General features: G+C 48.7%; 1 protein-coding gene across 4 annotated transcripts in view; it reads right to left on the reverse strand.

Annotated features, from left to right (window-relative positions):
• Positions 1–1,241: 1,241 nt before the first annotated feature.
• ZNF395 (zinc finger protein 395) overlaps positions 1,242–24,312 on the reverse strand; it is a 44,451-nt gene continuing 21,380 nt past the window's right edge. For 3 of the 4 annotated variants that reach the window (XM_004775140.3, XM_004775138.3, XM_004775136.3), the window contains exons 2-10: positions 16,586–16,832; positions 14,555–14,787; positions 12,615–12,724; positions 8,966–9,201; positions 8,401–8,501; positions 7,421–7,700; positions 5,955–6,047; positions 5,044–5,147; positions 1,242–4,819 (exon numbers count right to left, since the gene is read on the reverse strand). In XM_004775140.3, coding sequence (XP_004775197.1) covers positions 4,708–4,819; positions 5,044–5,147; positions 5,955–6,047; positions 7,421–7,700; positions 8,401–8,501; positions 8,966–9,201; positions 12,615–12,724; positions 14,555–14,787; positions 16,586–16,819 — 1,503 coding nt within the window. In that variant the 5' untranslated portion in view covers positions 16,820–16,832 and the 3' untranslated portion in view covers positions 1,242–4,707. The remainder of the gene's footprint in view (positions 4,820–5,043; positions 5,148–5,954; positions 6,048–7,420; positions 7,701–8,400; positions 8,502–8,965; positions 9,202–12,614; positions 12,725–14,554; positions 14,788–16,585; positions 16,833–24,312) is intronic. The other variant, XM_045078374.1, reaches the window with a different exon arrangement.

The following is a 24,312-nucleotide window of genomic DNA, read 5'->3' on the forward strand; positions in this document are numbered from 1 at the left end:
GGCGAAGAAACACACACAGACAGGGTAAGCAAGGAGAGTCAAACGTCTACCGTGTAGACCAAGCGATGGGAAACCAGTAAGGGAGAGTAAGGAGCTCTTCCAGGAAGCTGGGGAGTCCTGATAAGGGGGGTTACTACTGGAACCGAGGGAGAACAGTAGCTCCATCCCCCCACACCGGGCCCTGTGGCCATTCAGACACTGTGTGCTGCAGGAATGGCCTGGAGATGCAATACCCCAACTTCTCTCTCCCCTGGCCCTTCAAACTCCAGTCTGGTCTCACCTGTTGGTCAAACCCAACTGGAAGCTGGCAAGTTTAGAGTGAGTGCATGCAGCCATCAAGGTGAGCCTGGGAGGTGCCAATGCAGCATGTGCAGCAGGAAGTCACAACCGATGTACAGGGGCTTGGGCAAACTGCAGCTCAGTAATGGATTCTACTGGGACTTTTCTGGGCAGTGGTAGGGCAAGGAAAAGGGGGCAGAAAGAAGCCCTCTGCTCTACCACAAGGTAAGGGGGAAAAGGCCAGAAGAGCACCCCCATACCAGGTTTACCAGCTGCTGGGGCTTGAGTGACATAATCCAGCGCTAGGGTCCGGGGGCACATCACTCTCACCGTCAGGCCCTGTTAAGGGTCCCTAGGTCCCACTCCCAGAAACGCTTGGGTCCTGGAAGCTACATACAGCCGTCCCCGTACAGCAAGAATGGGATGTTACTTTCTGCTTCCCACCCAGACCAGCTTTATTTAGCCCTTTGGGCCATCACTGGACACGGGATCGATGAACTTAGGGAGTGCCCCGTGTTGCTCCCTGTGGTTAGAACCCATCCCATAAGCAGAATATGACTTTTTCCAAAGTCATCAACAAGCTCAGGAACACAACACAGCCAAGAACATATTCTCCACTGTCCTGTAGTACAAGCAGTACAGAAAAAGGACTACTGCCTGAGCTTCCAATCTTTGTGCCTTTATTTCCCAGTCTATGACCTTGGGTAAGTTCTTTAGCCTCTGTGCCTTCCTCTTCTCATCTGTAAAATGGAAATAATGGAAGCACCTCTTTCATTGGGCTATTCAGGTAAGCACTTGGTTATTCACACAAGCACTTGGCCTGGTCCCCTCCCCGGTAATGGTCCCTGTTATTGTGAGCTAATGAATGTGTACGCTTGGTCCAAATGCCATCATTTGTTTACCACCAACAGAATTCTTATCCTTTATAGAGGGAGGGGGCAGAGGGACAGGCACACATTAAATCAGACAATGTACCATTTTATTCCTTATAAAATATATTTCATATTGTTGCTGTAAAAACATTACATTTCACATTTTTTTAAAAAATTTTTTTAACAGTAAAAATAATACTTGGAAGACAGCTGGGGGAAAAGGCGCCAATAAGACAAATTCACAGATGGGATTTATCTCCCTCTTCTTTTTTTTTTTCTCTTTTGGCCCCTGGTAAGGTCAGAACCTGGGAGGACCCGAAGGTAACAGGACAGATTTCTTCAAACAAATGAAAGTTTTCCAAATCGAAATTAATAATGTCCTCCAAGGCGTCACACTACAGGCCTACTACCACAATGTGGATATAGCACAAGAACGCACTCTGAAATTACAAAACTGCTTTCACAGCCAGCTTAAAAGCCACGTAATTAAATCCAAGCTATTTTCCTCACCAGTCAGGCCATGAGCTTTGCCCCTGTGATCTTCACTGGACCACAGACATCGTCCACGGGACTCAGCACTGAATGAGTACAGTGCAGCTTCCGTATCATTAAGGCTGTCCAAAGCAGGCACCACAGACTCCAAAAGTAATTCCAAGAAATACTCGGAAGAGGGGTAACATCCCTGGAATAAATGGTTTCCCCAAATCACTTCTTTGGAAATCAGTCCTGTCAGTTCCAACTGCACATCTGTGGAACCTTCCCTCCTGTCAGAGTCTGCGGCCCCCAGGTGGGCTGGGAAGTAGGGAGAAACACAGAGATGAAGAAAACAGGCATAGTCGCTGATCGGCTCACAAGCCACCCCCAACCTCTGGGAAGAAACAGCTGGGGCAACCCCAAGGACAGACCCCATGCCAAGGACCAACACCACAGCCACAAGATGGAGGAGTGGGAGGACAGAGGCTGGAGGCGGCCACCACCACCGAAAAGGAGAGAGGAGATGACAGGGACAGGAAAGGCTACACCAAAAGAAAACGTTAAAACACAAATATCAAACAAACAAACAAAAAACCCTCAGTTTTTAAACTGTTTCATCCATTTTTTTTCTTTCTCTCTTCCTTTGCTGCCTCGGGTACCCACGTCAGGAGAAGCCTACCTTACTTAGAGGAAATCTTTACATCCAGTTATAGCTCCACGATCCAAACTGAGGGGGAAAAGGAAAACAGCTTTTCTAAAGACTCAGCAAGAGCTGTGATGAAGGACGGGAGGGGGGGGCGGGGAGACTGCTCCGGCAGAGTCCTCGAGTGTCAAACGCTCCCTCCCCTCACTGGTAAGATCTGAAGATGGACACCGAGGGGAGGGAATGGAAGCGAGGGGTCAGGACAAGCAACAACCTGCTGTCAGCTTTTAATTCTCAGGGAGGTGGAAGGGACAGGAAGGAGAACCCTGGGCCGCCTCTTGCTGGCCTGGTCTCGGGCTTTAGGGATAGATTCCACATACCTTTTTTTTTTTTTTTAAACTAAATTATAAAAACATACCCCATCACCACCAAAGACATCCCATAGATGTCTTTCCCTCCATCACCAAAGCCGGGCCACTCTCACTCATCACACCATCCTGCCTCTAAAGGTTGGTGTGTTTGCTAACACTCAGGGTGTCACAGATTGTCAAGTGCCCGCACAATTCCCACACGAAGTGGCCCAAGGAGCCTCGAAAGCCAGGGAGTTGCACCTGGGAGAAGAGGACAGCCTCATGACACCCAGGGGATGGACGCTGCTGCCGAGCCACGGGACAGGGGCCTTGGTGGGATTCCTGAGCCCCTCACCTCTGGGATGCAGGAGCAGCGCTGATGCCCCGGGGCAGGTGGCACCAGGTGGCCTGCTCTTGCAGGCCTGAGGAACTCCCAAACAAATCTTCAAAGAAAGTGGAACTCCCAAACAAAACGTACCCTCCCCTGAGGGCTAAGCATGTCTGATCTCAATTAAGCACAGGTGGGAGGGCACTGAACTCCTCACCTACATCTCCCTTCACATCAACCACAATAGCTTTGCTAATTTGCAAACCCCAATGCAGGCTCCTCTCAGTCCCTCAGGGCTCCAGAAACCGCAAGTGCTAAAGCCCAGAAGCTGCTAATCTGACCCCATCTCACCAGAGTTCCTCAGGGCTCCTTCCCTCTCCCCAGTGCAGGCAAGAATTGGTGCTCAGCAGATAACCGGAGGTGGTTACTCGGGATCAAACCTACCTTCCCATCATCACAGGGATTAGAAGGACATAGATAAAAATCCAGAAGCTGCGGTCACTGATGGGAGAGATGTCCTTCCTATTTGTCACTTCACGAGGGAAACTGGATTCTCCTGGAAGAATGATCTGGAACCTGCCAACTCCCTCTCCATCTCTGGGATAAGCCGCCGCCTACCTTTCTAGCTCTTCTTGTCTCTTCCCTCTCCCCCCACACCACCCCTAACCGCAGCCTTGGGAGGAAACAGGACAATCCCTGGGAAAACCAGACAGAGGAACCTGTGCAGGGCATGCCAAAGGGGGACTCCTCCCCCAGCGGAAGGGAACTTTAATCAGATAAAAGGCTCTGAATGCACGGGGCAAAGAACACAAAGTGTTTCAGAGGTGTCATGTCCATAACTGGAGGCAGGAACGTCAAGAGGGAGTTCATTTACTCAGGTAACAGCAGAGGGCATTCACAGATCCTGCAACCCTCCAGCTCTTCCTCAAGGAAAGAGGGGGAAATGGTCAAGGTAGTTAGTGTTTAACTGCCACATTTTCGAAAAGTGAATTCATATAGCCTTTTGGCTCAGCTATCTGGGGACAGTCTTTAAAAACCTACTAGTCTGGGCTTTGAGAAGAAGCCATACAGTATCTGTTGGGAAACAACCCAACAGCTGAGGGACCCCAGGTTCAAATCGTTGTCATCAAGAAAGGGTTTTCCTTTTACTTCCATGGAAGCCACTCGGTGAGAACAGGCTCTCCCTTCTCCCAGATTTGGGGGGAGAAGAGGGGCCAGCTGCACCTTAAAAAGTGCACAGATTCCCCCCCACCCCCATTCTCCCCACCCTACCCATGACAGGTCCTGCTCTTGGACTCATCAGCCAGAACTTTTTTTTAAGACAAGTAAATCCATCTTGCTCACAGTCCCTTCAGGAAGAGTTGAGAAAGCAGAGACTTCACCAACTCAGCAGGAAATGGAATGAGCTGTTCTGTCTTTTGAGACATGCAAACTAATCCCCTAGAGAGAGACGTGGAAAGAAAGGGTAATTAATTCTTTGGTCTCTGGTTCACTGCAGAATACCCTTGGTCAGTTTTGGCTCTCTCCTATTTTGGCGTGGGGGTTATTTTCCTTTCTTCTTTTAAAAACGAAAATGTTCCCAAAAAGGGTGAGGGGGGTGGGAAATGTTTTAACAACTGAACCTTAGCCAACAGAGCCCAAACTCCCAATGTCCACTCTTCATCTTTTAGGTTTCCGCCGAGGGCTTGTGACGCAGCTGTCTTTTGTCATCTGGCTGCCATTTGGGGCAGGGCACGAAGAGGACAGGCCGGTGGGACAGGTTCAGTCCAGGAAGCGCTGGCAGGCCTTCTTCCAGCGGCAGGCGGTGCACCACTGGTCCCGGTGCTCGATGCCATACACTTTCCGGCACTTCTTAGCCTCCCCGCGGGCTTTCCTGTCACAAAAGAGTCAGGAGGGTATAGACACGCCCTCCTGGTTAAGACCTGGGGCACAGCTGGAGGAGCAAAAGCCTCTCCCCACCCAAGTGCGTCCCTGGGCCACCTCCCCCACTGCAGGGAATAAACCCCGAACCTCAGAGACTCAGGCGGTGGGCTTGCAGCAGGCAGGGTGGGGACGGATGCCAGGAGGGTGGCCTCGGGAGCCAACGGGCTCACTCACCTGGCACTGCTCGGGGCCCGGGGTGGAGAAGTAACAATCAGGTGAGATTTCACTGCCGGTGGTGGCTGCTGGGGCTCGCTGAAGCTTAGCGACCGGCTCCGGACCTGGGCGCAGAAGAGAGAGGCCGTCAGCACAGGCCGGGACAGGAGGGCAGGACTGAAAGGGGAGAGAACCATGCCACTGGGCCATCCGTCACACCTGCCGAGCCCTTCTTGAATGCCTTCTCTGGTAAGATACTCTAGGTGGAGGTGGACAGGGGCCTGGCAGGGAGGAGTGCAGGCAGAGTGAGGGGTGGGCCTTCAAGCCACGCTTTCCACACAGCAGGCACCTTGGACAGGCAAGTCCCCTGACCTGGCCACCCGGTGGGCTGCTCCTGAGCTGACTTCCATGGAGTCACATGTGGAGAACAAAGGAGGGCCCAGAATGCCTCTGGACCTTCAGGCACTCAGGTTCCACAGTGTCTCCGAGGAGACACTGTAGACTACGACCCACCAGGGGTGGCTCAGAAGGACTTCGGGTTGATTTTAATTCAGCAACCTAAGGCCATGGCCCACCGCATGCAGGGCCCCAACGAGCTCCCATCTTCTGTCTTGCCTACCCTCATCCTCTCCAGCTTCTCCACATTCTCTACCTCCTTCTCCTCTGCCCACTAAAACCTTAACACGCACCCACAGATTCCCAAGGCTCAGCAGGGCACTGACCCCAGACTGCTTAATCTGGGTTCTCTGCACACACCCGCCTTGCGCCTCCTAAGAGGGGCTGTGAGCCACTGGGGAGTGCAAAGCAAGGGGAGAGTGCATGAAGGCCTTCAAGAAGTTTGGGTGCTGGAGGCTCATGGTGGAGGGAATGGCCTCAGGCTTGCTCTGGGGTCCCCAGGGGGTGCCCATGGGCTCAGAGACAAGCATACTCACCGGAGAGAGGGAGGAGGCCGTGGAGGGAGCGGCAGCCCAGCTAATACTGGTGTAGATGTGTGGCGACACAGGGATCTGGAAGGACGGCAGGGCCTATTGGAGACAAGAACGGGTCAGGCTTGGGCCACCTGGGCAGAGCTCGAGTCCACCTGCACTCCCTGTAACCTCCCGGGCCACAGCAGAGCATGGGCCTCCAAGCGGACAATACCAGGATGCACCTTGAACCCTCTGCCCAAGAAACAGGGAGAGCGCGCGCGCAACAAGCCCAAGTCTGCGAGCTATTCTCCTTAGTCCCAGGCTCCAAGTGTTTTGTTGGACTTGTTCTCTCAGAGTGGGTCTTTGTCCAGCCTCGGACTGAATCATCAGCGTGAACTAGCGTCTCCGCCTGCTCACCTCTCAAGAACATGGTACAGGCAGGCGCCCAGAAGAAGTCCGCACGCCTCCTGACTCCATGTGGTAGTGCCACACTAAGCTTATGGTGTCCCTGGGCAGCCACTGGAAGGAGCAACACGCTGCCAGGCGCCCAGGTTTAGGTCTGCTCGTAAAAGCCCCAGCCACCCTCTCAAGGTCCCAGCTCGACGGTCAGCCAGCTGTGCAAAGGGCCCCCTGACCTTGGCCACATGTGAACTAGCCCAGCAGCCACTCGTTCTAATGAGGAGAGCTGGCCCATCGTGTAAAGGCTTTCTGATTGAAAGCATGGCTTTTTAACTACTAACTTGTAAGTCAGCCTAGAGTCTGATAAAACCAAGCTGTAGGCAGAAAAGAATTTTTTTAGTGGCACAAAGCAAGCTGTGCATTCACCTAGTACCAGCTATGTGTTGTAAAGGTCACCATACGTGTCACCTCTCTGTGACAACGTGCCCACCCACATAGGCACAACAGCTTGGTTCTTCCTGAACCCAGGAATCTCTCCTGCCTCTCATAAGGTACTCTATTTATTATAATTAATTAGACTTATCATTTCTCTCTCCAGCTAAACCATGCACTTCATAAGGTCTGGGACAATGTTATTCTTTTTGAAAAACTAAGCCCAATGCTTGACACACAGCAGGTATTCAAAAAAAAAAAAAAATGGAATCCAGACCGTTTGTTAACATCATGCCATTTTAGGAGCTAGGGATTTACTACAGGAAGTCCAACTACATGACTCCATCCCCTTGTATAACTAGTGATATAACAACTCCCCAATTCAAGTCCATCGACCTGGCTACTCAGGCATTCAGCCAGATTTCGGGTCATAGTCACGAGAGCCACCAATGGAGAGCTCTGGAATTCCCACATTTACTGAGTGTGAAGTCATTTTCCTTTGCTTCTTTGTAGTAGCTAGAGATTGGCCATTTAGACAAAGGCCTCTGCCTTCGACCCTGGTGGTCAGTGTTCTGTGATCAGACTGGCCAGTGACAAGTCAGACACAGAACAGCTTCCCAGCCACGAGGCCGAGCTCCCCGTGTGCCCCAGCCCCACACCTGGTACGCATGGTCAGCCTGAATGTGCCAGAAGGAGCCAGGAGCTGACTTGCTGAGAGCACCAGAGGGCAGGTAAGACTCCAGGCCTGGGTGTTCTGGGCCTGAGGACTGGGTTTTTACAGGAGGTGGTGGAAGGAGTGCGAGGGGTGGGCTGGTCATGCCAGGGGTGGGAGCTGGCTCGGCTGTGGTGGCACCAGCAGCAGCAGCTTCCTCCTTCATCTGCACCTCTGTGTAGTAGAAATCTTCCTCCCGCTTGAACTGGTCTGAGTCCACGGTGTCTCTGTGAGGGAGGGAGACATGGGGATGGTCACTTCAGACACAGCAGCCCAAGAGGGAGGAATGCCTGCTCAGGCAGACCCAACCAAGTCAGGGAAGGAGCCCCACTGCTGATGGGGCATCCCAGAGGAGTGTGTCCTGTTCTTCCTGACACATAAGGCTCCCCCTCTTGCAGAACACGTAGACACCTCTCGTCCTGCAACAGTCAGTCATCTGGCTCTGCCAGGGGCCTCTCTGGGCCCCTGGCCCCTGCATGTGGTCACACTCTGTCCTCAAAGGAAGGGCTATGGGTCTGCTTCCACTGCTATGAGCAGGCCAGGCTTCTGAAAGTCAGAGCTAAGGGAACCCTGGCTCCCTGGCGGGAAGCAGTTGTGGAGCCCACAGTGAAGTCTCACCAAATTACCCAATCTCTACCCAGACCTAAAACTGCCTGCTTCCTAAGGTGAGGCAGGAAGACACGTCCACGAGATGGACAGAGCTCCCTCCCCAGAAGAGCATCACCATTCACTGTGAGAGGAGGGCCTTTCCTTCCCGGCCAAGATCTCTTTCCATCAGGCTATTCTGCCAGACAGAAGGGCGAGGTACAGGCACCAGGTGCTGTTCTCAGCAATGGTCTTGGAACTATTATTGGCTGTGGGTCATGGGGAACTGGAAAGGCAGAGGAATCCCTGAGTGCGTCCCCAAGCAAGCAGGCCAACACCTACCCCAGGTGGAGGGCCTTGACATGTCGTTTGATGCCCACGATCGAGCGCAGAACTTTGCCACAGTTTGGCCATAGGCACTTGTACATCACCTTCACGGAGTTCTAGGAGAAAGGGAGATGGGAGCGTCGGGAGAGGCCCCTCATCCTCAGCCTGTGGGGATGTCGGCCGCCCTCAAACAGAACCCAGCAAAAGGCTTTAGGGAAGGGATTCTCTGGTACCAGAGACCGGACAGGCAGAGGCAGACAGCCAGGAGGCAGTAGATGGTCCTGGGGTCAGCAGCAGCACTGAGTCTGGGGGGTTGGGGGGTGGGTAGTGGCAGTAAGACCCCCACTAGTGGCCCGGCACACAAGTCCTGTAGGAGGGCCACGTACAAGGCAGGGATCACAGCTGGGGTGAGAAGGGGTAGGTGTGAAATAGGAGGAGTGTGGCCCTGCGGGCATCACAAGGGAACACAGGAGCAAAGGGAAATGAAAAGGGGCCTGCGCCTGAGACCGGAGGACCTGTGGGGCCCCGCCCCTCCACAGCCAGCCCCCAGCTGCGGTCTGCCCCACGCCCCACCACATACCTTTCTTTTGCGTGGAGCGGGTTCATCCAACAGGAAAGCATCCGGGTCAGTCTCAAACCCATTATCAGTCTGGGGAGAACCAAAGGCATCCCCCAAATACTTGGGGCTGGCCTGGGGGTGGGGAGGCGAGGGAGTAGAAATGCCACTGCCAGCGCTCCAGTGCCCACTGGTGGTGCTGCTGCCGCTGTCAGACACATCGCCACTCTCCTTCCACGGGTCACCGGCAGCTCGCGCAGCTGACCAGAGAGAAGACAGACGGCGGTCACTCGTGATGCCCGGGCCGGGCCTCTGGCCCAGTTCTGTCTATGCCAGATTCCAACCAACAGCCCGTGTCGGAGACCATGAAATTCGAGTCTGGAGTCTGGGTTCCTGAATCCAATTCCAGGCTCTGGCTCTGCCACTCCATGGGGGACAGAGGGGATCCCCCAAAACCTCTCTTTTCTGAGCTTCCATGAAGTTGCCCTGTTCTGTTGCTAGTGTCCATTTCCTACCCAAGCCACACTGGTAATCATTAACCAACAGACACACAGCAACTTTGTTTTACAGATTATTAATAGAAAGATCTAATTAAAATGTCTCACTTTGTATGTGTAAAAAAAAAAAAAAGAAAGAAAGAAAAACAAGCAGGGGAGGAGCAGGAGCTGGGGTGTGGGGAGGGAAATGCCCTCCTGCACTAGGGCCTAGAAGGGTAGGTGACAACTTGCACAGACAAGTGTCCCTCGTCTCCCTGGGGACCCTTTCCCAGCAGCAGAGTCAGATGGAAAGGCCGACTTGAGGGCTCCTTGGCCAGGCTTTCTGGAAAAGCACCTTTTGATTATGAAAATCCAGGCAAGGACATCAAAACCTGCATGTGGAAGACAATCCTGCCAGCTCTTAGAGCCACAGAAGTTCGACATTTACCAAAGGTGGCCACAGCCCTGGGACTCCCCTGCTCACCGGTAAATCCCACAGCTGGAGAAGGGAAAACCAACTCTGAGAGTAACTCAGAATGATCACCAACTCACAGGGAGGCCCTTCCAGCCCACACAACCCCTGCATCTGCCGACCTGCTCCCAGCACTGAGTCTGCCTAGGGACACAGGCGAAATTCTCAGCCTCTACATGGCCTGGAAATCACAAGAGAAGCAGGGGAAAGGCTGGAAAGGCTGTGACATGTGTAGGTACACAGGCCACGTCCCCCAAAGCCCCAGCTGCCAACACAGGCAGGTGTCCTACGGAGCTGCCCAACCTTGGGCTCTGAGATCAACTACCACACCTCCTGGGGCCAGGTCAAAAATCCTACTGCTCTTCGCTCATCCTGCTCCAGATTCTCAAAGGCTTGTAGGCTCATCCAGACATCTGAAATAGACTCTCAGCATTATGTGTTTCCAATACAGGCTCTCCTCCATGTAAGAAGAATCCCACCCAAACAGAATGGGAGGAGGAACTCTTCCTTCCCTAAGTATTGCTGTTAAATCGCAAAGCTAGGACTTCTTAACCCCGGTTTCAACACATACACGTAAGGGCTTAGCACAGAGTAGACCTTCAGGGCGCCTGGGTGGCAATCCATTAAGTGTCTGACTCTCGGTTTCAGCTTAGGTCATGATCTCAGGTTTCAGGGATCAAGCCCCACATCGGGCTTCAGGCTCAACAGGGAGTCTGCCTGAGATTCTCTGTCTCCCTCTTCCTTAGCCCCTCCCCACCCCCAAGCTCACTCTCTTTCTCGCTCTGTAAAATAAGTAAATCATAAGGCAAAGAAAAAAAACAGGGTAGCCCTCTGGGGAAGAACTCAGGAGCCACCAACAGGCCAATGGGTCCAGGGCCCACACATATCTACTCAGGAAACCTACGAAGGAAAGAAGGGTCAGGGAGTGGAACACTACGTTAGGTGAGATCAGAGCTCTAGCGAGAAAGGGTAGGTCCAACAGCCGCCAGCCACACAATACAGCTGCCTTCCCCAGAGGAATCGTTCAAATGGCTCAAATGCTGAAAACTGGCCAACTGACTTACAAAGGAAGAAAAATAAAAAACAAAACATTTAATATCATAAATTGATCTATAAGTTGTAAGACAAACAGAAATGACTCTTCTATAGATCAGTAAGATCTTCTAGGGCAAGGTTAACAGAATATTCTATCCCATAAAAACAAAGTGCTCTGCCGCAAATACACAGTGATGAGGGTTTACAGTGAGTTTCTAAGAGAGAGTTGTCATTTCCTTGGTTCTTCACACACACACACACACACACACACACAGCCAGCTCTAATACAGACAACAGAGAAAATAATACAGACAACAGAGAAAACAGGTGGTTTCTGTGCAAACAGTACCCGTGACCCCAGCAAGGTACAGACCTCACCTTGCAGAAGACAGCAGTATCATTAGCTGCCAAGAAAGCCTTACTTTTCTCCACTAACTTCGACCACAGGATCCAAAATATACTGTCATGGGGAAAAATCTTTAACAGACAATTAAAAATGCTGGTCGAACAGGGACCTAAGAAATGAGGATCAGGTGTATCATCAGTCAGGGGTGCATATGTTGGTGCACCACACACCCTGATGAGACCTGGAGTCACTGATTTTCTTTCCCTTTATGACACTTTCTGACCTTCCTGCAGTTGACAAACCTCCTGGATCTCCTAAGCTTGTACATGTCCTGAACATGTAAAATTGACTCCTTTCCTCCCCATTCTGCTTGTGCAGCAACCAAGCACTAACAGAGCAGGTGTGCAAAGCTGATTTGCGCCACTCGTGCTGGCTGACGGCCACGACTCACTCCGGCAGCCTCAGCACTGACCACAGGCTCCAGATGAAGAATAAGCCAGCCTCGTTGCTCCTTTAAATTTACCTTCATCCAGGGCATTTCCTTATGAGGAACACCTGCAAAGCCCACTTTCCTCCTGGCATGTGCTCCGAGCAAACACGTATGTTCCCCTAAGCTTCTAAGCAGCTCGCAATTCAGTTAGATGTCCCCAATGGAGACAAAGTTATTCCCTGGGAGTAAGTTAGGCCAGCCTTATAATGAATTTCGAAAAGAACTTCAGGTTCACTACCGGTCTTGTCAAACGACTAGCATTCAGCAACCCTTCTTCCTCCCGTGTTACCGATAGTGTATTTTAGGCATCAAGGCAGAAGGTTTTCTTTTAATTGAAAAATTTTTTGCTGTGAAGTCGTACTATTGCTTTGCATTAAGCAATTCGATTAGTTCGACTTCAGCTCGTGCATTCCGGGTCCTTGGCCTATAGGCCCGCACTGATTTACAAGGCTGAAGTAGGCACTTGGAACAGGGGCGTGAATCTTCTGAGGCCACTAGGGGACCATTTGGTAAGCTTCCCCTTCGTGAACTAAATATTCCTCGACTGGCCTTGTTCAGGCCCCCACCAAAGTGCCTCGCTCACTTACTCCCATAGAAGAACTTACTCGAGCGGCCAGTGTGGCTCAGCCTCGGGCTCAATCATCTTCACAATGCACCAGGAAACTCCTCCCCAGCTGAGGAAGCTGAAGAAAAAGAATGGAAGCAGCTAACTCAATATCACTCAGCCAGTCTGAGGAGCCAGTGAGGAGACACCCTGGCAATCCTACTGCCAGGCAATGGGCTGGTCCAAGCAGAGGCAGCGAGGGGTGGGTTTGCGCCACACCCAGTAGCCGCCAGGGGGCCCCCTTCCTCACCTGAGAAGTTGGCCTCAGCCCCAGGAGGGCTCTGCACGACGGGGCTGCAGGACAGGGACGTCAGCACCATGGCCGCCATCATCTCATCCATTTCCACCGCGTCTGACTTCCTGGATTCAAGTGGGTGAGTGCCAAAGGTTACTTCCTGACACAGCAGGGTGCGTGATGGGTTCACACTTCTGGACTGTCCCCTCCATGCCCCCACTCCAATCAGTCAGTGTGCATGCTAAATAAAGCATGAAAGTCTCTCCTCATTCTTCATGAAAAATACCCATGCAGAATTGCATATCTACTGTCAGTCAACCCCGGTGCAAGCAAGTCGGTCCCAGGCCACTGTGGACACTGGGAGGCGTCTGCATTCTCCCCTAAATTCATGTCAGACCTCTCAATGGGACTTAAAGTCGGGAACTTTATTTGGGAGAAAAAAGAGCGGACATCATAAAATCAACCACGGGCATAAAAGATGCCTGCTGGAATTCAAAAGCACCAAAACTACCTTCCTTTCCCCATCTTCTATTTAAATTAAAGAGGGAGCAATTATACTAACCAGTTCCTTTCCCCTCCCCTGAGAAAAATGATGACATTTCTGACAGCTTCTGAACCTAGTACACAAGCCAATGAGCAAGGACACCGGAAACACTAAAATAAATCTCCTGGTGCAAATCTCAATGCTTTTGCCAGTGGAGTTCTGTAAAATTCTACGTACAATTTCTTAAAAACCCATATAAAGTTACATTATGTGGAAGTAAACTCAAGAGTTGTCTATAGATTACTGCTGAAGTATGAAAAGTTACTCTGAAATAAATTTCTAGGTGGCTCAACTATTTCAAAGGTTTGTATGAATTCCTTCTTCACTGTTCAGATCCACAGAAATATGTGACTGGGTCTGAAGCAGTTAAACCAGGACTAGTAATAGATTAAACAAATTAGTGTCCCCTTTTTGTGCGATCTCTGAATATTTATTTCCAAAGAAGAAGAGCAAAACAATTTCTTTGTCAACTGAATTCACAATCCACAACTACTGCTCTGGTCTGGTCTGAGGACCCAGATGTATGGTATCAGTGGTAGCCACAAACACAGAAGGAGGGGTGGAACCGGACCTAACTGCTTGCACAACCTCTAGAGAAGGCAATCTCCACTGGCAGATTTTCCTTCTTGGTCTTAGAAGATCAAATGTGCACTTGAGTTCCTAATACAGAAATTAGAAGCTATACATATAGTCTCAGGGAAAACTGTATCATACAATTCTAAAGCAATACATTCTTCACCCATCAATGGTTTTGAGTATCTAAGCCAGGGGTCAGCAATCAGTGGGCTGTGGGCCAAATGCTCCACTGCCTGTTTTTACGTGGCTCGCAAGCAAAGAATGGCACAATTTTTATATAGCTTCAAAAAATCAAAAGAATTCTCTTGATATGTGACACATGGAAATTACATAAAATGACACTCTGAGTGTCCATAAGTGACGCTTTATTGGGGCATGACCATGCCTCATGTTTACGTATCATCTATGGCCACACTGACACGGCCACAGCAGAGCTGAGCAGGTGGGACCAAGACTATTTAGCTCATTAAGCAACATGATTTTCTGCCTGGCCCACTCAGAACAAGTCTGCAGACTCCTGACCGAAACCATTTTTTCTTGTCTTTCATCATGAAAAACTACTAATTTTAATTTAAGGATGAAAAGGGGCCATAATAGCCCTTAGCCACAACTGAAGATGTACCACCCATACTCGAGTTACAGAAGGAAAAATGCTGTTCTGGAGTTGTTGTTTTTTCAAGGATGCCCCCCTCTCTGTATCCCATTTGTCCCATATCTTGACAACTAGACACCCAAAACTTTCACATTCCTTCTCCATCACAAGCAAGCCCACAACCCCAAACCCCACCACCCACAAAACTTTCAGAGCCCAGAGCCCAGGTGCTCCCACACAAACCTCTTTGGGACATCAATGTTTCTGGAGACAGGCCTATAGGCTGGTACTGGGGTTCCTGGCTCCAGAGGAGGTGCCTGGGGCACAGAGCCCTGGGCCTCGGCCAGCCACACCTCCTCCGCCTTACAGCAGATTTGTAGCTTCTGATCCGAAAGCCAGACCGTCACCTTATCCTCTGCCCAACTATGCTGCTCCACCAGTCCTGTGCACTCTTGCCCCCCATACCACACATAAACCTGCAGGGAAGAAAAAGAGCAACAGGTGGTCAGTATGCAGTGGTTCTGCCACCACTCACCCCCAGTGCTAAGAGCCAGGATCCACCTGCTACAGACTGCATCTCTAACTCATTTTTAATGCAAGCAGCTGTTCCCAGGTAGTTGCTTCCCACCTGAGCACTCAAATGGGCCACAGTGATCAGTTTCTCCCCAAACGGATCCTTATACAAACTCTCTAGAGAGAGCAAATGTGCCAGTTTCTGGACTTTTCTCTGATCTTGGAATATGTTTACAATTAAAGTTAAGATATGAACATCTTGGGATGCCTGGGTGGCTCAGTTGGTTAAGCAGCTGCCTTCGGCTCAGGTCATGATCCCAGGGCGCTGGGAGGAGTCCCATATCGGGCTCCTTGCTCGGCAGGGAGCCTGCTTCTCCCTCTGCCTCTGCCTGCCTCTCTGTCTGCCTGTGCTCACTCGCTCTCTCTCCCTCTATCTCTGACAAATACATAAATAAAATCTTAAAAAAAAAAAAAAGATATTAACATCTTAAAATAGACTCTTACAATCATAACATGTTTTCTGTAAGTTCCATGGTAACCAGAGAGAAAAAACCTCTAGTAGATACACAAAAGAGATAGAGAAAAGAATCAAAGCATAGACTACAAAAAAAACAAAATCAACAACTCACAAGGGAAGACAGCAAGAAAGGACGAAAGAACAATGGAACTAGAAAACAATCAGAGAACAAATAACAAAAGAGGAAGTCCTTACCTATCAAAAATTACTTTAAATGTAAATGGATTAAACTCTTAACCAAATGAACTTTTGGAATATGTATCCATCCTTCTGATGACTTGCTCTGTCTTGCCCTCAAAGTCCTATGGATCTGCTGCCTGTATGTATCCCCAACTATGACCTTGAACTGATCAACCCTGCATTTTTCCCTTCAAAGAATTCTAAGTCTACCTGGGGACAAGTTGGTAGGGATGGAGAAGTGGGCCAACCACTCTCAAGGGATGCCTAGCAGTTGGCAGGTCACCTTCTATCATGGGAAGAGAGCCCTGGACAACACAAGCACCAGCAGGAGAGAGAAGGTAGAGTCTCTATTTCTGGGCCCTTGAGAAGGCAATGCACTCAGACCTAGTGATCACATCAGGCCCTGCCACAAGGTGAGGGACCACCAGAAAAGGAAACACAAACACCGTTCTGACTAAACACATTTGCCTCCTGAAAATGTCTAAAGGGAATTCAAAGATGCAGTATTATCTGTCTCTTACAAGCCTAAGATGCTTGTTTTGTCAAGCTGGAAATGGAGGGAGACTGAGAAAAAGAGCCCTTGCTGTGCTCTGAATTGAGGCTTTGAGTAGGCCTGACTCCAAAACAACAAATGCCAGACAGCACTGTCATGGAGGAGCCCTGGGTCTACTAATGATGGCTCATTCTGGGGCACCTGGGTGGCTCAGTGGGTTAAAGCCTCTGCCTTCGGCTCAGGTCATGATCCCAAGATCCTGGAATTGAGCCCCACATCAGGCTCATTGCTCAGCAGGGTGCCTGCTTCCTCTCTCCTCTCTCTCCTCTCTCTCTCTCTGCCGGCCTCTCTGCTTACTTGTGGTCTCTGCCTGTCAAATAAATAAATAAAATCTTAAAAAAAAAAATGATGGCTCATTCTCTAGGGAAGCCTACTGCCCAGGGGCCCACAGGGCTGCAAGTAAAATGTCTGTGCACGAACTGGTGCCTGGGAGTTTCTGGTCTGCCACTCAGGGCACTACTGGCAGCCCCAAGGAGATCACACACCTGGTCCACCTGGGGGTTCAACCTACCTTCTGCCCAGGCTGAAAGGCCACTTGCCGGAGGCCTGAGGTGCCGGGACCCTTGAGGATTTCCTTGGGCTGCTCCTGGCAGGAAGTGTCCTTGGAGGCCAGGAAGGACTGGGGAGCCGCCCCTTCCAGCAGCTCGGTCTGAGGCTCTGAGGGTGGGGCAGTCCCGGGGGGCCCCAACACGCGGGCTCCCAGGAGGGACCGCTTCCCAAGGCGCCGGGACAGCACACTGGCCATTCTGCTGCCTTTCCTGAGGAGGCAAAGGTGACAGAGGGTCCTTTATTCATTATCTGGAGGAATCAGGAAGCTCTCCGTACAACCCCTTGCATGCAGCAGGCATCTGCAAGCATCTGTTAAAGTAGATGAAACAGTTTAAAGCAGCTTCTCCAGTTCCTTTTCTTTTTACACAAGTAACAGCCATTCCCAGTGGGACATTTAGAAAATACTAATAAGCACAAAGAAAAAGAAATTACTCAAGATGCCGCCTCCCAGAGATCCCCGATCTTCCTACAGAACGTTCCACGCCTTCTTCAATATATACATTTACATTCTTCTATTTCTACAAAAAGGAGATAATCGTTAGGTAAACTGAATTCTCACTAAAAAGCTTCTGTAGGTTTTACCCTATCACTGAACATTATTCAATAAAAACAACAAAAACAAAACCACACTATATTTTCTTAAGCAGGTTCATCACTGCTAACTTAACAAACCCTTTATTGTCCCTGAGGCCTGAGTCCTCTATGCTGCTGTCTCATCTGCTCTGCCTGCAGGAGCATCGTCTGAGCTCAACCTCCGCAGACACACACCAACGATGCTTCCTTAGGTCAGGTTCCTATATACGGCATCGCTAAGTCAGAGCACAAGCACATCTGTCAGACTTGCAGACTCTCCAGCTTAGCTGGCTTCAAAGTTGCAAAGAGCCACAGAAATGAGATGCTAACTCTCCTCCTTTTACACTTGAAGAAACTAACACCGAGAGCTTAAGAGACTTGTTCACAGTAAGAAAAGTGGATGGTACTACATACAGCCTGAAGGAGATCTGGTTTCCTGACTACAATCTGGCTCTCCTCACTGATACAGAGTGGCCTGAAGACTCTCTCCAACAGCACCTGGCGTCAGGCTACTAATGCACTAAGGGGTGACAGAATCGCAGGACCACAGCGCAGATCCAGACCAAGGAAGACTATTCCAGGCTTTGGTGGGTTCATCCCACCATAAACAGGAGCTGTTGTGAAAACCAGCACGTGTCATTTCAGGATACTCTGAGGTACAGGGGTACCCCCAATTATCAAACTGTAGAAAGCGGGGAACTGAGTAGCACTTGCCTTCCACACACTAGAGAGGGAAAAGCTAGGAAGGAGATTGAAACGATATTTCATTAGCCAACACCCTCCTGCCTGAGAGGAGGGGTTCTAAACACCCAGGCACTCAGTCAGCCCCAGGGCTGGGTGGGACCCTCAGGGGTTCTTAGTGCTGGCCACTCCTTCACCTTGATCCATCTATACCACTCCAAAAAACAAGAACTCTAGCTTCCAGATCCCTCAGTGATCTGTATCAGTCAACAGGCTGACTCGGGAAATCCTTCCCCTGACCTGCAGCCTCCTGCTAAGGGAGGGAAAACACAGAGCTGCCCTCAGGCCACCTGGGCAGGACCTACTCGGAGCCTGTGGGTCCTCACCTACAAGTCACAACACTAATGTTCCCCTCACCAGCACCTTGGAGGAGCACATGAGAACACCGCTGTATAAGATCTTTACAACCTGCCAAGTGGGACAGAAATTCAAAGTAATGTTATTAGAACGAAGTCCACTCTAGTTCCAGATTCAGGGAAATGAACATTTTGTTTTTGTTTTTTAAAGATTTTATTTATTTGATAGAGAGATCACAAGTAGGTAGAGAGGCAGGTGGGGTGGGGGGGAAGCAGGCTCCGCGATGAACAGAGAGCCCAACGTGGGGCTCCATCCCAGGACCCTGAGACTGTGACCCGAGCCACCCAGGCGCCCCGAAATGAACATTTTGGACACAGACTTCCACATAATTCTGTAAGAGACTTAACTTTCATATTCTTAAAAAGATGACAAATGGTCCCTTTTTTTCCCACTGGGGGTAACAAGTCCTAACTCCCAGGTCATCTGGACAGCTCATCTCTGAACACCTCTTGTACATAAGACCTTACTTTCACACCTAATGGGGACAGGCAGTTCCAGCTTTGCACTGAGCACAGGGTCTGCTTCGATTCTCTCCCTTCCTCTATCCCTTCCCCTACTCATGCTCTAAATAAATAAATAAATCTTTAATGTAAATATTGAGGGAAAATGTTTGGCTCATTTTTAGAAATATATTTTACAAACTTCAGAGAGCATGGTATCAGAATCAGATGGAATCAGATAGCATGGTATCATCGCCATGATTTCCCTAGAAAGCAAAAAACAAGAAAAGGTTACAGTCACCAGCATCCTATAGAGTTCCTGTTTAGTTGTCTGGTGACTTCACATCCAGGAACACTACTGGGAAGCTTTAACACACAAAAGAAGAAAAATTTAAGGAGAAAATTCTTTACCATTTAAAAAAAAAAATGATATATCCAAGCTCACACAGTTTCAGAGAGCAGTCACCCACCTTCATCCTTGGAGCCTCAAGCCAGAAACAAGAACCTGTCACTTTCAGGTTAATTTCAGAGGGCTCCTAAAAGCTAGAGGCGAACCCGAAACCGCAATGCCACTTGGAGACATCAGATGGCAGCAGCCATCCGGGGAAAGAAAAAAAAAAATACCCAACCCTTTCCTTAACCAAAAAAAAATACAGTGGCCACCCCCACTTTCCACAGCAGGAAGTTTGAGGTTTCTACCACTGAAAATGAAGAAAGGATAGTATTTCCAAAATTCCTGGGCTTCCAGTCTTCAGATGGGGCCTGAAATATTTGGCTAACAGACTCTGACAATGTTTTTCTAAGCCTTTTTCTTTTTAAATTTAAAGAATACTTTTCCCTTGGTTTGTGAACGCTTTGCTGGATCTGTGCAAACTGGTGAACTTGTCCACTCCCAGCTCATCCTCACGTGATTTTGCTTGCATTCTCTGGCCTTTCTCCTTTAACTGGCCCAATTCCACTGAAATGCATTTTATTATCTGATTTATTTATAGGATGCCCACATCTTAATTTTTAAAAGCAGAAGAGAAAAACGGAAGGGAAACTGCCTTTTTAAAGTACCAAGTAGGCACTAGCTTTCACAGACTGTACTTAATTAAATCCTCAGAAATGACTTGAGAGCAACAACAGTCTTCTATTTCTGATGAGGAAACTGAGCGCCAGAGAGGTTAGCTTGGGGAGGCTACACAAACAGGAACCCGTGCTCCGGGTGGGGTATTTCTAGTACGTGTGGGATCTCTTAAAATACAAGTCAATTACACTGCTTTTTACCTACACGGTATTTTTTTTCCTATGTCAATGAACCTCAACAGAAAAAAAAACTAGCTCTCATTCCTACAAGTCTCTCTTTTCCATTCGTTGTGCACTTTCTTTCCTTGAAAATCTCTTCTCCACTTAGCCTCCGACCTACAAAATAAAGGTCAATGCTTTAGTGTGACCCTGTTAAACAGTCCAAGCCACTGTTAATCATTTAGTGTTTCAGAAGACCTTTACACATATACTGCCTCTCGGAGAGCAAAAAGAGATAACATGACAATCCCAAATGTTAAGGAACATTTTACCTGAGTTTATACTGGGGATGGATAGCATGGACGTGAAGAACACAAATCTAGACTAAATACAGACCGGGCAGCATCGCCTGGGGTGAATCGATGCCTCTCTTGGGTTCATCATTATTCTCATTATTTTATGGACATGGCATTTTATGCATACTATAATCAACATAATCCCTCAGGGATTCAGAAATGACCTGAAGCACCTACAGGGGTTTGTCACACAGGTGAGTCAGGGGACCAGGGTAGCTCTGGATCTACACTGACCTGCCAGGATCACCTGTGAATTTCCATCTCCAGGGAAATGGGTCCCACCTTACCTCCCAGTACACTTCTATTCATCTAACTACAGCCTCCTTCAAACCCCTCTCTCCTCATCTCTACTTCTATTCACTCCCTTTGGTTTTTTCCTAGGGAGCAATCAGTCCATATAAACAGCCATGCTATATACTATTTGCTATAGTATTCTAATGTAGCAAAAAGAAACCACTACTTCAGGGTAACAGTAACAGTGTTTCAACACACACCCCAATCCCACTTTATGAAGTTAGTGAAGGAATTCCTTGATGGAAGCATAAACCTATGCTAAAAACGCCTTCCCAGCTGATAGACAGTTTTAAAGGGATCCTGAGCCTTTTTGTGCTTCTCATCCCTGCTGCTTTCATTAATACATGGGGGGCTGCCCTTGTATTTTGGTCAATGTCCAAAAGGGGTTAACCTCAGCAAACACTTCTGATGTACTAATAGCCCTTAATGAGGACATCTGCCATCAGTTAAATGACTGCAACAGACAATAGGAAAACTACCCCTTTCTGTGGTTCTGAGTTGCAAATTGCTATCTGACATGTGACTGTTGCTGGACAACCACCTGTCTCAGCACGTGTGTGTGTGTGTGTGTGTGTGTGTGTGTGTGTACACACGTGCTCATGCACAAAGGCTGCTCTCTCCTCCCACCCAAAGACACTGCAGCAAGCCAGGCAGTCCACTTCCTGGCCTCACAGTCCACTCCTAGCCATACTTCCAGGAGGCAGGTCGTAAGTCAACACGATTCAACACACACCTAATGACGTTTCTTGGGGTGTGCTGTTGTTGCTGAAGGAGAAGGAAGCTTGGAATAAGACTCCCATTTGTTAAATCTCAGGTGCTTGCTGCCTGTCTAATAAACGTGGGGAGGGACACCAACCCTCTGCCAGGAGTTTCGGATTCCCTACTAAACCTCAGCTTTCCATTTTATGATCTTCACTGGTAACTACTACACAGAACAACAGTTTGAGTTTTTCATTCTTTGGCTAATATTTTGTGTATCCTTCTTATTATCTTATCAGAAAGCTAATTTTTTTTCCTTTAAAGCTATAAAGGTTTTTTTTATTTTTTGTTTTTCTTTTTTAATCAGAAAGTGAGCACAAGCAGGGGAGCAGCAGGCAGAGGGAGAAGCAGGATCCAGGCTAAGGAGCCTGATGTGGGATTCAATCCCAGGACCTCAGGATCATGACCTGAGCGAAGGCAGCCGCCCAACTGGCTGAGCCACCCAGGAGTCCCGTAAATCAAGTCAAGTTTTAACTTGAAAATTTTCTTCAAGTGACTATCTAAGCTCATCCAAAGGTCAAAATATTGTAGCAAACCACAGCTATCATTTTACAACAGAACTTATCAGGATATAGGATTCCCAAACAACTCATTTTTCAGCAATGCTTAGCCAGGGATGACCCCTGCTGAGAGATGCCATGTGCATTTACAACATGTTTATGATTATATGCAAATACGTCTATGATCCTCTTAGTCTTCTGGTCACCTTCAGCCCTAGCAAAAGTAAGTTGCCATACCCCTATGCTATCACCATCCAAATGGTGCCTGGTGGTTCTCAGGCTTAATTCCCCACCCCACCCCCCCAATGCCTACTCCAGAAAAAGGAAAAAAATACTCACTTCACTGGGCATATACTGACCTTTCTTTCCAGAAGCTTCTATACAGCCTGGCTTTTCACAGAAACCCCTTTGAGAATAGCCAAGGGCCTCAGTTAAAACTTTTAGACCCCTCAAGTTATGTTATTACACCATTCCAAAATTTTCAATTTTTTACAATACAAGTTTAAGATATAACACACTGAGTATGTTAGTGACTGACTCAATACCAACATTTCTAAATCAACTGTTTGAAAAATGACTCTTTGGATTCTCAGGGCATTCTAATCATCATCTTTTACTGTAGGTTTTTAAAAGCTAGATTACACTCCATTTGTGTATGATGGTTTAGACCATCAGCAAAATTAAAAATTACAGACCAGCAAGGCTGACAGGGACCTTAAAGGTTGCCCAACTCCCATTCAGGGCTGGAATCCTCCCCACAGCATCCCCTCTAAGTGAGCACCCAGCCTTCCATTATTGTTAATAATAGATGTAATAGAATAATGGAAAGAAAAAGTAAAAGTCCCAAATAGCAGTGCTATTTTCATATTCCAGCAGATGGACCATAGAAATAGGTCATCTGATCTGGTTACACCGAATTTTCCCTAGCAAATGCTAAATGACCATGATCAGCAAACACTTTTGTTGGTCTGACTGCACAACCATCATTCAGTCCAAGTCAAGGAGATCTCATTCAGTCCAAGTCAAGGAGATCATTCTGTTTGCACAGCCAGCAGGGAACAAAAGCTGTTCTCACAGTCCTACCCAGGAACAAGTGCACTTCCCCTTCTTTCACACCTAGCTCCCCATTTGCTTTCAAAACCACTGAGGTGCCTTTCATGCACTGCTGTCTCCTGCATACACTGCTGGGTATTAAAACATTCTTGGGCCAGTGCCCAGCACATGGGTGCTGGTCATCAGGAATCTGTAAGAATGTCTACTAGTGCCAGGAGGACTGCATCATCCTTAGACTGTAAGCCCTTTGAGGACACAGACAAAAAAATCCCATCAGATTTAGGATTTTTTTCTTTCTTTTTTTTTAGGTTTAGGGTTTTAAGTGGATGATATCCCTATGGGTAGGGAAAGCCCCAGATTCCAAAAATAATGTGCCCTAAGAAATATACCTGCTGCTTGCCCTAAAATGACGACAGAGTATCAAAAGCAAAGGAGGAGGTTTACTGTTAGAACTCAGTTCTGACACTGTGTTTTCTTGAAAACAGGCAGAGAATTCTATGTAAGGAAGAAGGCACAGGTAAAAACATGCTTGCGAATATGCCGTGTGAGGCAGAGAGTTTGTGTAGCACTGTTTTTGTACATGCATGGGGGGAGGGAGAGCACACATGTGTACGTGTGTGCGTGCACTGTGGTTAAACCTGATCTGAACTGTGCTAAAACTATGTGAGCGTTCCAGAAGGAGGCGGGGAGAGGAGTGATTGCTGACTCGGCATTTTACCCAGAGCCCAGTGGGAGGAAGAAAACCAGGAGCTGAGTATCTCCTAGAGAACTAACCATTCTCTCCAGCAGTTTTTAAAGGAAGCATACAAGAGACCTGCTCATTAACTCAAACCACGAGGTGCTGTCTGAATGGCACTTGGGTTTACACTCCCTTTAACACATACATTTGCAGACTTCCTTTGCCTCCTGACCTCCCGGAAACTCAAGAAAATACGGAGGGACGATACAATCCCCATTTTACAGCTCAAAAAACTGAGATTCCTCAAGGTCATGTTATTTGTCCAAGCTAACAAGCTGTGGCATCTGCAGCTTTCCTGGATCCTCTCTGAAGTAGTTCTGTTTTTTCCACAAGTGGAGACCCAGCAGCAGGACGGGGTCTCAGGATGGAAGGCTCTGGAGTTCACAGCTCCCATACCTTCCCATGGCCTTGCCTGATCCTCCTAAGACTGTGAAGAGGAAAGTGTGAGTTTCATTGGGAAGAAAGGACCTATTAGAACCATTTATGGTAACAAAAAGCACAAGCTGGCAACAAAACAACCACCCCCACAAATATGAAACATGGAGGTGAGAATTTAAAAAGCCTAACAATCCATTAGCATAAGGCCCTGAGTAGCACACATGCCAGAAAGGGAAGTCTTGCAGTAATGATGCCCAAGGTGCCAATCCCAA

The sequence above is a fragment of the Mustela putorius genome, unplaced genomic scaffold (genome assembly GCF_011764305.1).
Source record: "Mustela putorius furo isolate JIRA1106 unplaced genomic scaffold, ASM1176430v1.1 tig00000242_pilon_pilon_pilon, whole genome shotgun sequence".
Classification (NCBI taxonomy): Eukaryota; Metazoa; Chordata; class Mammalia; order Carnivora; family Mustelidae; genus Mustela; species Mustela putorius.